The 14,555-nt window shown below is 44.7% G+C and overlaps 1 protein-coding gene across 3 annotated transcripts in view; it reads left to right on the forward strand.

Annotated features, from left to right (window-relative positions):
* The window catches only part of TMEM108 (transmembrane protein 108), a 154,118-nt gene extending 139,780 nt beyond the window's left edge, over window positions 1–14,338 (forward strand). For 2 of the 3 annotated variants that reach the window (XM_041407802.1, XM_041407803.1), the window contains exons 3-5: window positions 2,971–4,083; window positions 12,461–12,615; window positions 13,995–14,338. In XM_041407802.1, the coding sequence (XP_041263736.1) occupies window positions 2,971–4,083; window positions 12,461–12,615; window positions 13,995–14,117 (1,391 nt within the window). In that variant the 3' untranslated portion in view covers window positions 14,118–14,338. The remainder of the gene's footprint in view (window positions 1–2,970; window positions 4,084–12,460; window positions 12,616–13,994) is intronic. The other variant, XM_041407804.1, reaches the window with a different exon arrangement.
* The last annotated feature ends 217 nt before the right edge of the window (window positions 14,339–14,555 follow it).

The following is a 14,555-nucleotide window of genomic DNA, read 5'->3' on the forward strand; positions in this document are numbered from 1 at the left end:
ATGCAGAGCATCTAAAAATACCAATTCCAGCTTTACTTTTGCTTTCCTGCAAATTAATTCTACTTAAAAGGGCCAACAAAACCCACTGTGAAATCCTTATCATCAGCTGTTCCTCTCTAAATACACAGCACTGGCTATTTTTACAATTATCTGCTAAGCTGAATATTATTCCATTAGTTAGGGGCAGAGATTAGCTCTGGTGGTTCCTGAAGGAATTATTGTGGGCCATCCAACTAGCAGAAAAAATGTCCTAAAAAGCTGTAGCTTATAGGGCCACAGTGGCTCTGCAGAGGCTTTTAAAGCAAGAGTGGCAGATGAGCAAAACCTGACTGCCACAACCTGGGACAGCCAAATGTCATGGGAGTTATTGTTTATTGTCAGATAAATTACTTCTGATGTAGTATTTCCTATAAATATTTATTCATACTTTACAAGCCACCTAAAGGTACGAGCTAAATGCATCTGGTTTGCCATGGCTGATGTGCAGTGACCTGCTACCGCAACAGACTCTTCCAGAGAGACTATAAATGTTTATAGGGGCAAGCCTCAGATTTATCAGTATTTCAAGAAGTGGAGATGGATATTAGGTGGGTTTTCAGCAAAAGATCAGGGTTTCTAACCCCAGGGTACATTATGCATAAAAGCTGACAACTTCTTTATTCCTTCAGGAGTATCTTGGCGAAAAAACATTGATCCAACAGTGATGGGGGGTTTTTTGTGTGAGGTGTGAGAGAAGGTAGTTACACAAAGAACAATCAAAAATTCCAACAGGCATTACAACCATTATAATGTAGTATCTCATAGTATCTGCCAACATACTTTTATCTTGTGTGCTCAGAACAGCAAGCCCAAAGTTTCCTGGACCATTATCTCCACACTCCAAATCCAAAATAAATCGTCATCCTTTCCTCTTTGAATTTGTTCTGTGGCAGCAACTTGTCTTGGCATGAAATATTAGCCATATGGACACTAGAATATCTGCTTTGACCTTGACCTGAGAATAAGCACTGCCAAATATGTGAGGATAACTCCTGCCTTTTATATCCAAGAATGATGCTCCATGGGTACAGCCCAATCTGCTCTCCTGGTTGCATCTCAGTGTAGAGAATTCATGGGTTTTAATTTGAATAGGTGTTCTGCTAAGAGCATATTGTCTGTGGCTGTCTAGGAACTGGGAAGCAGTATCCTGGATGATGGTTTATTTGGCAGAGATATTTATTCCAGAAATTAAAAAAAAAAAAGAGCTAATTTTAGCATCAGGCAGGGGAAAGTGCATTACTTGTAATTGGCTCTCACATGTTATTTAGTCAGTGTTTCCATCTTCCGGATACTCTTCCAAGTAACAGGAGGCTGCTGGGGGCAAGATGAGCTGAATTTTTTTGGTTGCAGAGCTCTGCACTTCTCTGGTTCAGAAATGATGGGTAGTGATCACAGTAGAACATTTAGCTGGGTGAGAGGAACAGATACTGCTCCTTTGGTGAGTTCTTGCTACATGTATTGCAATGATCATGCATGGGTGTGAACGATACTCAGGATTCAGAATAAATTCATTTCCTCACATTTGCATTTGCCCAACATGAAACAGAAACAAGGCCAGCAGACACCTAATCAGAGATCTTCTTTCATTTTCCCAAGTCCCTGTCTTCCTTTGGCCCATAACAGACATTCCCAAAGAGTGTAGAACTAAATGGCATAACAACACTCATGGAGAAAGCTGGCCAACTAGGAAGGGAAGAGCAGGGGGAGGAAGGCACTCCACAGTCCTGGCTGGAAGTTGATCATCACCCAGTTTGGAGACCTGCAGTTTTGACGAACTCATCTCCCTGATTTGTTAAGACCATGACAACATTTTTCACCCTGACGCTGCTGGTTGAAATTCACACTAGCACAGTGCTATTGGTGCCATCTGATGATGCTCAGTGGACTGTGCAAAATGGATTTATTCCATGTGCTTCCTGGTAGGCAGAGATCCACATTACACTCGACAGCTTCAACATATGGAAATGGTGACATGTGATTGATGTGGTCCCTGCAGGTCACGCTAACTCACGGCGTATTAGCCCTGCGTCCCGGGGAGGCTTATGCTACTGCAGCTGCCCACCTCCATTATCTGAACTAGGAATAAATGAAAGAATTGATGTTCCCAGCAGTGTGGATCTGGCACCTCCTGAAATTATGTGCAGCATTGAGGGAGGTGGGAGGCAAAATTCATACAATTCAACCCCACAGCACATGTGAGCACAGAACAGGTTACAACCAAACTTTGGTTATGGGTGTGAAGGGCAGTTGTGTTAAATCACAATAATCACAATGTGTTTTTAAATTGCTGGGATAGCTGTGTTTTCTTGTTAATTTTTGATGTTTGGAGTGACTAGATTTTCCAAAGTCGCTAAGTAAAGCACAGCATGTGTAACCCAGGTAGCCCTCTCATCAGACATCCCTTCTTGACCTAATTTTCAGCAAGGCCTTTCAAAAAACAGATTGCTTAATGGCAGCCAAGACTGGAGGCAGCCAAATTTAGGATTTTGCGGCCAAAGGAGTGAGCAGACTAAGGTTTCCCATAATGATATGGACATTCATCTGGACACCTCCTGGCCACAATGAAAATGAGAACGTCTGTTGTTTCTGCTCCTGAAATGTAGGATGCTTTTTAGCTTCTCCAGGGAAATCACCTGCCTATGGCATTTTAAAGCTTCACATGAGTCGATACTGCAAGGTCCTCTCTTTCTTTACTACAGAAATTCCCTGTAATCTTGCTCATCACTCTCATGGCCATGGGGTCACCACAGCTCCCGCAGATTTGTCTTTCTCTTCCTACTTTTCAGAGAAGCAGACAAAGTTGGATGTTAACTCTTCTGTCCTTCTGCAGAACATGGAAGGTATTCCTTCCTGCCAAATACACAAGCCATGCTGTCCCCATCCACCCCTTCCTCCCCAGTATCTCACCCTCTTTTTGTGTTTTTTCCTCAGGTGTTCTACTGATCTTGGCACTGACAGAAGAGCTGGTGTTTTCTGTTCAGGTACTGTCTCCCACTGTCTCCTCCTCTCAGGGCTTCCCGATGAACACTACAACTATCACAGCCATGGGAACAACACCTCACCACAAAGACCACCACACGGCAGAGCCCCTTCCCACGTCTGCTCAAGCCATGTCCCACCCCATCAGCCTGGTGGAGAAAGCCCCTTCCACCGGGCAAGAGCAAGAGAGTGGCCCTCGCATCGGCGAGAAGGAAACTTACCATTTGTACAACCAGAGTGCTTTGTACTCAGGACAGTCTCGCCCCAAGGGGAAAATATTCCAGGTTTTCAAAGGCAACTTCTCAGAGTCGACAGAGCCTTACCTAAAGACGACCCTGCACTCTCCCTTCCCTACCCTGAGGAGCCCTTTCACAGACCACCCGTTTCAGTCCCAGACCACAGCATCCAGCGATCCAAATGGAATGGGGCTGGCAAGAACTACACACTCAGACCCTTCTCCCCATCGCAACACCTCGGGAAGCCTTAGGGAAGCAGAGCGAGGGGATGGGACCGAAGTAGTAGTGCAGGAGGCAGATTTTGCCACCACAACTGCTGGACCATCAACTGATCCTGAAGCAGTGTCGGTGCCTTTTAAACCCACCCGCTATGGCATGTGGGATATGCTGAGCAAAAACAACTCTTGGGTAACCTTGAATCTCAGTACAAATGTCCCTCTGTTTGCTGGCTCTGGATCTGCTACAGCAGCAGCTGGTCACTCAGTTCAGACCAGTTTTGACGTCAGCATCTCGTCCCCGTCAGCGGGAGACCCCGAGGGACTCACTCCAACGCAGCACGGCGCGGTGACCAATGCCACGTCGCTGGGCAGTGCTCTCTCCTCAGTGCCTGCCACCAGGTTGTCCAGCTCCACCTCCACAGCTGGCTCCACCGCCACCGGGAACTTCCTGAACAGACTGGTTCCTGCCGGGACCTGGAAACCAGGTGTGCAAGGAAACATCTCCCATGTCACCGAGGGGGACAAACCCCAGCACAGAGCAACCATCTGTCTCAGCAAGATGGACATTGCCTGGATAATTCTGGCTATCAGCGTCCCTATATCCTCATGTTGTAAGTTAATTGCCACTTTATTTTTCTTTCTCTTTCTTTAATATTCAGATTTCGGCTCACGATTCAAGGACTAGCTGGAGGCCTAACAGAGGCAGGTCACCTTGGGATGGATGAGATGTACAGGCATCACATTCACTGACCAGAGTGTTTAACTTCAGAATGCAGGACTAAAATGTTACAGTCAAAGCACTCACTCTATTGTTATTCAAAATCTTATGGGGTAACTCTCCACTTGAGGGTGTAACACTAGCCTGAACAACTATATAATGTGAAGCAGCTTTACTCCAAATTGTTTAAGACAGTGATCAAAAACTTGGTCAAAGACAGTGATCCTTTTAGACAGCAATGCTTTTGTCTAGGAACTGGTATTTGCTACCCTGAAACTGGAGTTAAAAAACCCACTGCTAACCCAAAGGATTAATAACATCTGTAATGATCAATAATTCAGGAAACACCAGTTTTCCAGTGGAATAAAATATTTCATTGCAGGTAGTGCATGAACTATCTGATTTAAAAACCTGATAACCAAAGTGCTGGTTTCCTCAGTTTTAATTCCAATTTACAGTTGCCAAAGGGAAGAGAAAGAAACCTTGGCCTTCAGACACCTGGAGTCAGCCACCTGCAGGACCAGGGCAGGTTGGGTTTCCAGAGCTGGCTCAGGGTCTTGTTGTTTGACTCAATTTCAAAAAACACATGGGAAATTATGAGCAAGCTTGTGAGTGCTTGCCAGGATGTCCCGTGCCTAGCTGGATTGTAGCAGCTTGGTGGGACAACATATTCTCTGGGGTCTCACTGTCATGGGGTGTGATTATTCTGATCTGTCTGGAATGAAACAAAACCAAACATTTCCCAGCCTTTGCTGCCTGAGGAAACACAAAGGGGTAGCAGCCAACAACACTGAGTATTGATGCTGTTATTTACAGCTATGAGCTGCACTGAGGACAAGGCTAGATGACTGGCCTGAGCCAGTCTCACACACAGCTTACTCCTGCCAGAAAGGACAGTGCTGCTCTCTCCTGCCCTTTCTGACATGCAGGCAGCTCTCCTTCAGCCTGGGCCTGACTTTTTACCTTTTCACAAGACACTTTCAGATTGTTGAAGTGGCTAAAAAATACTCACATTTTGGTACTTTCTGTCCAGTGAGCTGAATCAGCTCCCCACAGAGTCAGATGAGCATGAGACCAGAAAGAATGAGACTGCAGGAATGCAGACCTGGAGAGGGGACCATACTAATCCTTTCAGCAGCTGCAAATTATTGGATTGGGTCAGCATATTTGTTAGATTCACACCTCTGGGACCATCAATTCTGCTATTGCCAATGTAGTTAAAACCACAAGTGAGAACAAAGCTTAAGGCTAAAAGATAGGCAAAGAGGAACCAAAGCAGAATTTGCATGTGCATTTCTGTGCAAGATGGAGAAAAGAAACTGGAGCTTAGCAAGCACGTGGTCAGAAGCAGCAATATTTGATGATTTGATGAACTATGCCTTGTCTGTTCATCAATAGAACTAGAGGATCAAATAAATGTTTCCACTAATTACTTTTTGGGCCAATATCCAGAAAGAAAGCTGAGCTGGATAGAAGGCATCTAAATACAAAGTAAGAAGTGCAAAACTATACAACACAAGCATCAGAAGCATAGCCAGTGGGGTGTGTGCAGAGTGCCATATATGAGTTGAATAATAATAACAGTAACAACCACAATAGTAATAATAAAATGAGAAGTCTGATAGAAGGAGTGCTAACGCACTGTTCATTAAATAGAGGTGTTAGCACTTTTCATCTTTTCATTTGTGCCATGTGTTCATGTGACTCTTCTGGTTTTTATATTCATAAGCTACATTTTTCTAAAAAAAAAATTCAAATGCTATTTTGAAAGTTATCTGTATCAGCTCTAATACAATTGAGTGTTTAAACGATTCAAGTATTTAAGTCCTGCTTTCAAGACCAGATTCCTGAGGATGACCTCCACTGGACTCTCCTTTTAAAATCCGGGGATCCTCGGATGTATGTCAGAGCTGAAATGAACAGCAGGCAAGCATTTACATGGTGTGTTTTGGGGGTGATCTGGCTTTAGGTGTAGGAAATTGATTCCATCCCGCCGTTTGGCTGTGTCAGGCGCACCGCGGGGACGCTGTCTCTCTCGACGGGCTGCGGGCAGCGCGAAGGGGACTGTCGCCACCTCCCGGGCACAAGCGCTGGCACATGCCTCTCTCCTCCGGCCTAGAGCGGGCTGATGCCGGGAGAAGGATGAAGAACAAATATTTGGGTTTCATTTCATCTTCAAACAGGGAAGAAGTTTTCCAAGAGAGGCTCTCGCGGTTCTTGTGGGCACGGATTGAGAAAAAAAATATTGTCGTGCTCCTGCCTTGGGATGCTGGAAGGCTTATAGAGATGCAATCCTGTGCTGTTAAATATCTGAGCTGCCTTAGGAGGGATCAAGCCACAGGGGAAGCCACAGAGGACCCCTGACATGGGGAGGTCAGGTGGCCCTGTGGGCTGTGAGCTGGTGGCTCTGCGCTCAGGCTGGCACCTTGAGCACCGGGCAGAGAGACAGCCTCAAGGCAGGGAAGTTAGCCACACACTCTGCAAAAACATGGAAAGAGGTGAACAGAGGCAACCCAGAGCCTGTGCATGAGGCTGCAGAGCTGCAGGAATCCAATTAACTCAGCTCCCTTGTCCTGCTAATGAGGGGTGCCCTGAGCCCATGCAGCTCGCTGACCTCTGTTCTGTTTTCCCAGAGCCTTTGAAGAGCTGTGCAATGACCAGAGCATCTCTCCTCTGCCAGGAGCCCTGTGTCTTTCCATATAATCTCTCCTCTGTGTGAGGAGTTACAAGGAGGCTGGAAAAGCTTTCTTTGGAGGGCTTCTGGGCACAGCTTGTGCTACCCAAAAATCTTTGGAAGGGAAAACATATCATGATACTGCAAAGATGTTTCTGTCCCTCTCTGATCCCTCCATGCTGCTTGCTGTCACACCTTCTAGTGACAGGCACCTGTTACATGAAAACCTGTGGGCATTTGAGCTTCTATAGCACGGGAAGTGACTTGCTGGAGAGCAACCACAGGAGCCTTTGGCTCCTCATCCCCACTGGAAGAAGTGCTTGGGTTGCCGCACTTCTCCTCACAGTGGACAGACCCTGCAGGGGTTTCCTTGCTGGCCCATCCCTGCTGTGGGGATTTGCACCAAAGAGCAGGAAGCAGCAGAGTGTTTGTTCAGCATCACTGTGCCCTGACATCTGAGCCCCACTGAGGACTGGCAGGTCCCCCCCCCCCAGCTTTGCTGGTGGCACAGCTCAGGGGCTGTAACACAAGCCTGAAATCTGTTACTCAAGAACTCACCTGCTTAAATAGGAGCTGGATTTAGCCTCCCACCCTTACAATTCCTACTTCTTTACAGATGCACAGAATTCTGAGTCCCACTGAAACCCCTGAAACTGCTAGCCAGAAGAGTAATGCTTTGAGTAGGAGTGCACAAGCCATCTCTGCTGCATGAACCTAGGGAAATCATTTCATCTTTTGGCAGCTCAGTTTCATGGTATAAATAATGAGAATAATGTTGCTAATGCCATGGGAGGGCTGCAAGAATGAAGGATTCTGTATCATTCCCTTTCCCAGAACAGCAAAATCATATATAACAGTGATGTAACTATTTTCTTCATGTCACAGCTTGGGTTGGTTTTGCAGTGTCCTTCAGGCAGCCTTGAACATTTTTGTGCACGTGCTGTTGTACATGTGTAGGTGCCTCTCTCTGCAATGCAGAACAAGAACAATATGAGCTCATTTTAAAACCCACCGTTCCAGTCCTTGGGCTCCTGGTGCTTGCGTCACTGTAACTACAGAATGACACAATAAAATGTGGAAGAACAGGAACTTGCAAATCAGATGCACACAAGTCAATTTAGCCAGCCAGTTCTGCTGACACAGGAGAACATGAGAGGAAGGCTGAGCCCCTCAACACAGGCATCAGCAGAACTCAGAGAATATGTGAAGAATTGCCTTGAGCCTAACCTCACTTAGCTCACATTTCATGCACTGGAACACTTTCCAAAATTACCTCACCTTCTCCATCACAAAATCTATGCTTGCTTTCTGGTCTGAAGTGAGAGATCCCAAGCCCTGAGCCTAATCTGCAGGTGTGAACTCTGAGCTGGAGTGACTCCTGTCTCCAGATGTCAGCAGCTGTACTCAACAACCAAATCCATCCTGATACTTTTATCACAGCTAAGTATGTGCTGCTACATATAGGAAACCAGGAAAATTGAAAGAAATACAGAAAAAGCACTTTTGGTCATTGAGAGAAGGGTTCTTTAAACTTAGATTATGTTGTGACCTGCAGGTGTAGGGAGAAGTAAATGAAGATCCTTCACCCTGAATATTGCCTGACTTTTAAGTGCTTACAGTTTCAGATCTGTTAACACTGTGTTTTGTGTGGGGGCTGGAAAGTGGGGGAAGGGAGTATGCAGCTGTGTAAGATTGGTAAAATATTTTAGTGAGTTGAAGGGAAAGACTGTCAGAAAACTGTAGGGAATTGGTATGATCTCATTACACTGCATTAATGAAGCTGGATTGAATGTGGTATACAGTCATAGTGGGTTATATTTAAAAAGAAAAAACCACCAGAAGATTAGAAAAGAGAAATGGAATGACTTAGGGGTGGAGAAATGCAACATAATTCCACTTGTGCCAAGATGTAGACAAAAAGAGGCTGAAGCCTAAATATATAGGAGAGATTTCTGACAGCATAGTGGAAGTTTTGAATAAAAACAGGCAAAAGAACATGGAGGAAGTAACAGCTGAAGGTGAAGGTATTTATACAAGAGTAATGTAAGCATGTCCCCACAATAGAAATTAAACATTGAAACAAAATTTGTGGGAATGGGATGGACATCTGGTCACTCTGTATTCTTAAATAAGGCTGAGTATTTTCCTATGAAATGCGCCGTATCTTAAATACAGATTATGTTAAAGGTAACAGGTGAAAGTCTCCTGGTGTGCAGGTGCTAGGTGGGTGACAGTAGGTGATGGACATGTCCCCACCAGCCTGCGAACTTGTAAATCTGTGAGAATCTTGTTTCTCCCATTTGTGGGATATTTTATGTCCTGTGTCATGGCTGGGGGGACAGATAATGCAGATGTAACTTGCCCTATGGCCAAAGAATGTCCAGCATCAGGGCTGGAGCTCATCAGCAGCCAGCCCCTTAACATGTGAAAAGACATGGGTTAGAAATGCTTCCAGAATCTCTGAACCTCCAGAGACCCCTGATATTTCCTAACATGTGTCACAGTCTCTGTACAAGGGACTTCAGGCTGACACAGGGACAATACTGACACGTCCTTCTCAAGGCACTCTCTGTTGACTTAAACATTGAGCAGGCAAAGGAAAGTTAGTTGAGCTTTTCTGATTCCCAGAAAGCAACCAGAGGATTGCTTGAAATCCAGGGAAGAGTTAACCACATAAGGCACCAGGATACATAACCAGGGTGGTGCAGCTGCTAGTTCTCTCTTCAGCTCTGTTGTTGTCATTACTGCCATTTGTGCCTTCCAAACCATCTCTGCCCTCTGTGTATTTCATCCACCTAATACGGCCTCCCTGGCCATTAGAGTTATTGTCTGAAAGAGTTTTTTTGTTATACATGTAAGTCTAATTATGAGAACAAAAGGATATCTAAGAATATAAAAGCTGTACCCTGGTCCTAGTGTTCTGGAAGTGGGAGGTTCTATGTTGGCTACATTAATTTCACTAAAATATGCCCCAAATATGGCATGTTATGTGGTAGATGTGGCACTTAGTGCCATTGTTTAGTGGTGGATCTGGCAGTGTTAAGTTAATGGACTCAACATTCCTAAAGGTCTTTTCCAACCTAAATGATTCTATGATTCTGTGAAAAGGGCATTTAATATAAGATGAAGAGGGACTGACCCTATTCCAGCCCTGCTGTCCTCACTCACCCTCTTAAATGAGGTCTCCTCTGCTTTGGATTGGGGCAGCTTAGATAGACATCCTTCTGCTGAAATACACATTTGTGGAAGCTCAGGAACCCATTTTCCATGCTCTTCCATCCATTTTCTTGTGTGTGCACTCTTGGAGGCCAAGAGTGTAATTAAGAGAGGGAGAATTATTGCTGTATGTATCTACAGATGGCAAGGCCATTTCCTGCTGGAAGAAGCTGGGATCTCTCTCAACTCAGTGTCACCAGCTTTCCAGCCCCTAAACCCCAAATCCTCTGTCAGCAGCCACAATATTTCATAAGCTATAAAATCTTTGGCTTTCAAAAAAATATTTGCACAGAGTTGACTTTACTGGGGCTCTCACATCCTCAGGCATCTTCAGAAATGCTCTGTGCCTGTGGGATGGATCTCTTGTTGCTGGAGTGCTGAAAAACTCCAAGGACTGTTGGTTCTCACCAGCAATGGTGTGGATTAAATGCAAGTCCTGCATCACTTTCTAATCTTCCCAAACCTGCAGGCTGGGCTGGGACATGGAGAGGGTAGCAGTCAAAGTAGGAATAAAAGGTGCAGCCCTTCAGGAGGACAGGCATTTCCCCAGGCAGGGAGAGAAGTTCTGGGGGTCCATGAGGTGCAGCAGAAGGATTCAAACTATTGGGCTGTCAGCAAATGAAGCCATTAGTGACAGAACGGCCTAAACTGAAAGACATTGATTTTTAAAAAAATTATTATTGTTAGTAGTTTATCCTCTTTTTTTTTTCTTTTTTTTTTTTTTTTTTTTTTTTTTTTTTTTAACTGGAGCTCTATTCTTGCACTTTTGTGTTGCTATTTTTATGTGGTAGATGGGATAAGGAATTAGATCCGTGGCACATGGGTAGCTGCAATGTTTGTCAAAACATACATGATCAAAACAGCAGTGATCTCTTTGCAGTCTTTTCTTTCCTCTGAGTTATCATTCTAATACATAATTTTATCTGTAGCTGAGGGAATAATATATTTTTCTTCTTCATTAATATTTTCTGTCTTCTACCATGAGGGATTTAAAAATAATAGAGGGAATTTACAACTGGGCATTTCCTATTTCACAGGTACAAATAAAAACAAGTACATGTGCAGCTACCTGTCTGTATAAATCAGGCAGATTACAAACACAACTGGTCAATGAATTCCACAGGTGTAAAGGAAGCAGACAGAGCTCACACATTACAGCTCTGAGCAAACCCTTGCACACATCCCAGCTTCTGCCTGAGCAAGGGCTAGTGGGAGCAGTAAGTCTGCTGCTGTGGGTTTGCCTGTCTCTTGTAAAGTTGCCAAGATTACCCATCTGAATGGCAACAGAGATGAATAAACTGAAAGCACTTCCAGAAAATAACACTCAGCCAGCTTTTTGTTCAGCTGCCTGCTGGGAGAGAATTACCTGGGCATTTCTGGGGCCCAGGTATTCCTGTGGCCCTGGGACCAGACAGACTCCTGACCATAAGGAGTTTTACTTGCTGGTCACTATATCTTGCCTAACTGCTCTACTTTAAGTTCAGATATTTCAGATTGTAAAAGCTTAAGTGTGCTCTGCAGGTGAGGAAAAAAATAAAAAACAACAAAAAACAACTCTCAGACATTACCTAATGCCCAGGCAAGTGTGGGGGAACAGGTTACCCTTATCAGTAGATTCCACATCCCAAGGCTGATGGAGACAGGTAGGAAAACTCCAGCTCTGGTGTTAACACTATCCTGGAAATGTAAGGTATGTGAGACTGGTGTCACAGGGGATCTCCACACCACCTTACCCCTCTTATCATCTTACTCAGGGACCCATCTGTTCCTCTGGCTGGTTGCTGATGTGTTGGAACATGGTCACGAACCAAAATCCAAGTTACAAATGGCAGGCAACAGAGGCAGGGAGCAGTGGCACTTCAGAAGCTTTTGGTATTGAAGCCACACAACTGCAGGATTTATGAATTTGCTATTTGAAATAGGACAGGGATCTCTCACTGCCCACTTGCTAATGTGCTCATCAGTGCAGCCTCTGAACACACCAGATGCAGAAAAGATCCCCACAGAAGCATCTTAGTCCCTGAGGAATGCCCTCTCTCCTAGAGGGTCTATAAATCCCTGCTTAGGTATTAAATTGCCATCAGTTACAACAACAAAGCTTTTTATTAATCAGGCATCCACATCTTGAAGATTATACACTCACATCAATAAGAAAGCAAAAACTGCATATGCTGCCAAGCCCAAAGCCTCATCTGCTTGGCCCAGATTCTGACATTATTGTGTAGGGTTTGTTAGCAGAGAGCTGGGACTGACTGAGACTGAAGGGTATGAATGCAGGTCACCAGCCCTCTCCTTAAGTAACATGAAGTACAAATCCGTGGTACTGATGAGTCCTTATTGAAAGGAAATAACCAGATTTTTGGCATGTTTCTATTGACAGCAGTTCTGCTGACAGTCTGCTGCATGAGAAGGAAGAAGAAGACATCTAACCCAGAGAACAACCTGAGCTACTGGAATAATGCTATTACCATGGACTACTTCAACAGGCATGCTGTAGAGTTACCAAGAGAGATCCAGTCATTGGAGACTTCAGAGGTACCTCACTTGCAGAGCTGGTGTCCGAAAACTGTAGCTGAAGCCATGCTGGGAGGAGGGGAGAGGAAGTCATATGAATAAAGCCTTGAAATCCCTACACATGTTCAGGGGAACAGCTTTTAGGGAAAGACTCACTCCCACACACATATTAGATGGGATAAACATCTCAGCAAAACTGGATTGCCATCCTATTCCCAGCCACTGCAGGTGTGTTCCATATTGCTGCGTGGTGATGTGCTTTAAGCATCTCTTGGTGAACTTGTTCCTGGGCTTCTCTTCCTTGTGAGCCTACAGCCAAAGTCAAACCATGCCATGAGGGCTTAAGGAGAGCCCTTTGGGTTCCCTCTTGAGAGTTCTTTGGGTTTGGCTCATTACTGACAGTCAGCCTACTGTGCACGTGCCACACAGCATAAAAAAAGGGAGGCTGGTGGGAGTTAATAAAACAAAGAAATTTTGTACGTTTATGTCTCAGGAGCTGCCTGTAGCTTCTCAAATACCAGTTCAGTGAATGAGTGTTTCCACTACAAAAGTAATCAGAACATTAGTGTGTGGGGGAGGTTGGTGGTGTGGTGTACACTCATCAGCCTTTACTTAAGGGATCTGACTGGTTTGGTGGGATTATTCACACATGAGCAGGTGATCCTACTGATAGAAATCTATTCCCTGGCCTCAGAGACAGAGAAGTTTAGTTCAAAGATAATTAAAACCTAGAAACAGTGAAGAGTCTGAGTTTATGCTAAAATGATTTTCAGATCAGCTAGCTGACTAGCTCATGTGACTAAATTAAAAAAAAAATTAGAAAGGAACTTCTGAGATGTGATTAGACAGTCACAGTCACTCCATTAACCCCACTTTGCTGGCAATCATGTTGCTCAAGCTAAGGCAGGACCTGGTCTAGCTTGCCCAGAATCAAATGTCAGGCCTATTCACATACAGGGTGGTCTTCAAAAGCTGTCTGATTTAAACCTGATCAGACTATGACTGAACTGGGGCATGCTCAGGTGGCTTGAACCCATATATGTAGCTTTCTAACCTTAAAAACAAGTTGAAAATGCCTCTTTGAGGAGTCAAGCCCAGCTGAGAGACAGGAAACAATTGCAATGAGTCAATAAAGTGGGGGAAAAAAAAAAAAAGGGGTTGGAAGTTTGGTGCAGCTGACTTCTGGGTCCCCAGCCTGAGAAAGAATCAGCAGACCCTCAGAGAAACTTTTCACTCACAGCTGCTCCTGCCTGACCAAGGGAGAAACCAGCTCACCAAACCCGGCTCTCCAGAGTCACAGCCCACTACATTCAGGCACCTTTGGGGGATTGGGAGGAATGCCCTGTGTGCCATGGAGAAGGGTGTGAAGTGTTCAATCTGCTTCTTTGTTTTTCCCCTAGGACCACCTGTCTGAGCCACGCTCCCCGGCCAACGGCGACTACCGCGACAGCGGGATGGTCCTAGTGAACCCCTTCTGTCAGGAAACGCTCTTTGTGGGACACGAGCAAGTCTCTGAAATATGACCCCACAGCTGCCCCCATACTGCAGTTTCATCTCTACTGTCTCCAAATTATAAATAAATATATATATATTATAAATATAACCTTTGTGTAACCCTGAACTACGAGAAATGTTTTCAGCTTTTCTTTTGTCCCTCAGAATTGTCAGCCCCTTTTTTATAAGTGTGGTAAAACTTTACAGAACAAACTGTGGCTTTATAAAATAAAGGTATTTCTAAGCAAAACATCTGTCAAGTGGACTGTATCCTTTCCGCGACTCCAGTACTGCCTGAGCACCAGCTGGGGTGAGCCCTTTACTGTCCCACTTCCAGTCTGAACTCCAAAACTCTTTTGTATGAGCAAGAACAAGAATGCCTCTTTTTTCCTGCATAAGTGTTTTAACCACAATACACATTGGACTTACAGCTGCTATACTTCAGCCCAATAAGCCTAGAATTATTT

The sequence above is a fragment of the Onychostruthus taczanowskii genome, unplaced genomic scaffold (genome assembly GCF_017590055.1).
Source record: "Onychostruthus taczanowskii isolate IOZ18803 unplaced genomic scaffold, ASM1759005v1 scaffold28, whole genome shotgun sequence".
In the NCBI taxonomy this organism is placed as follows: Eukaryota; Metazoa; Chordata; class Aves; order Passeriformes; family Passeridae; genus Onychostruthus; species Onychostruthus taczanowskii.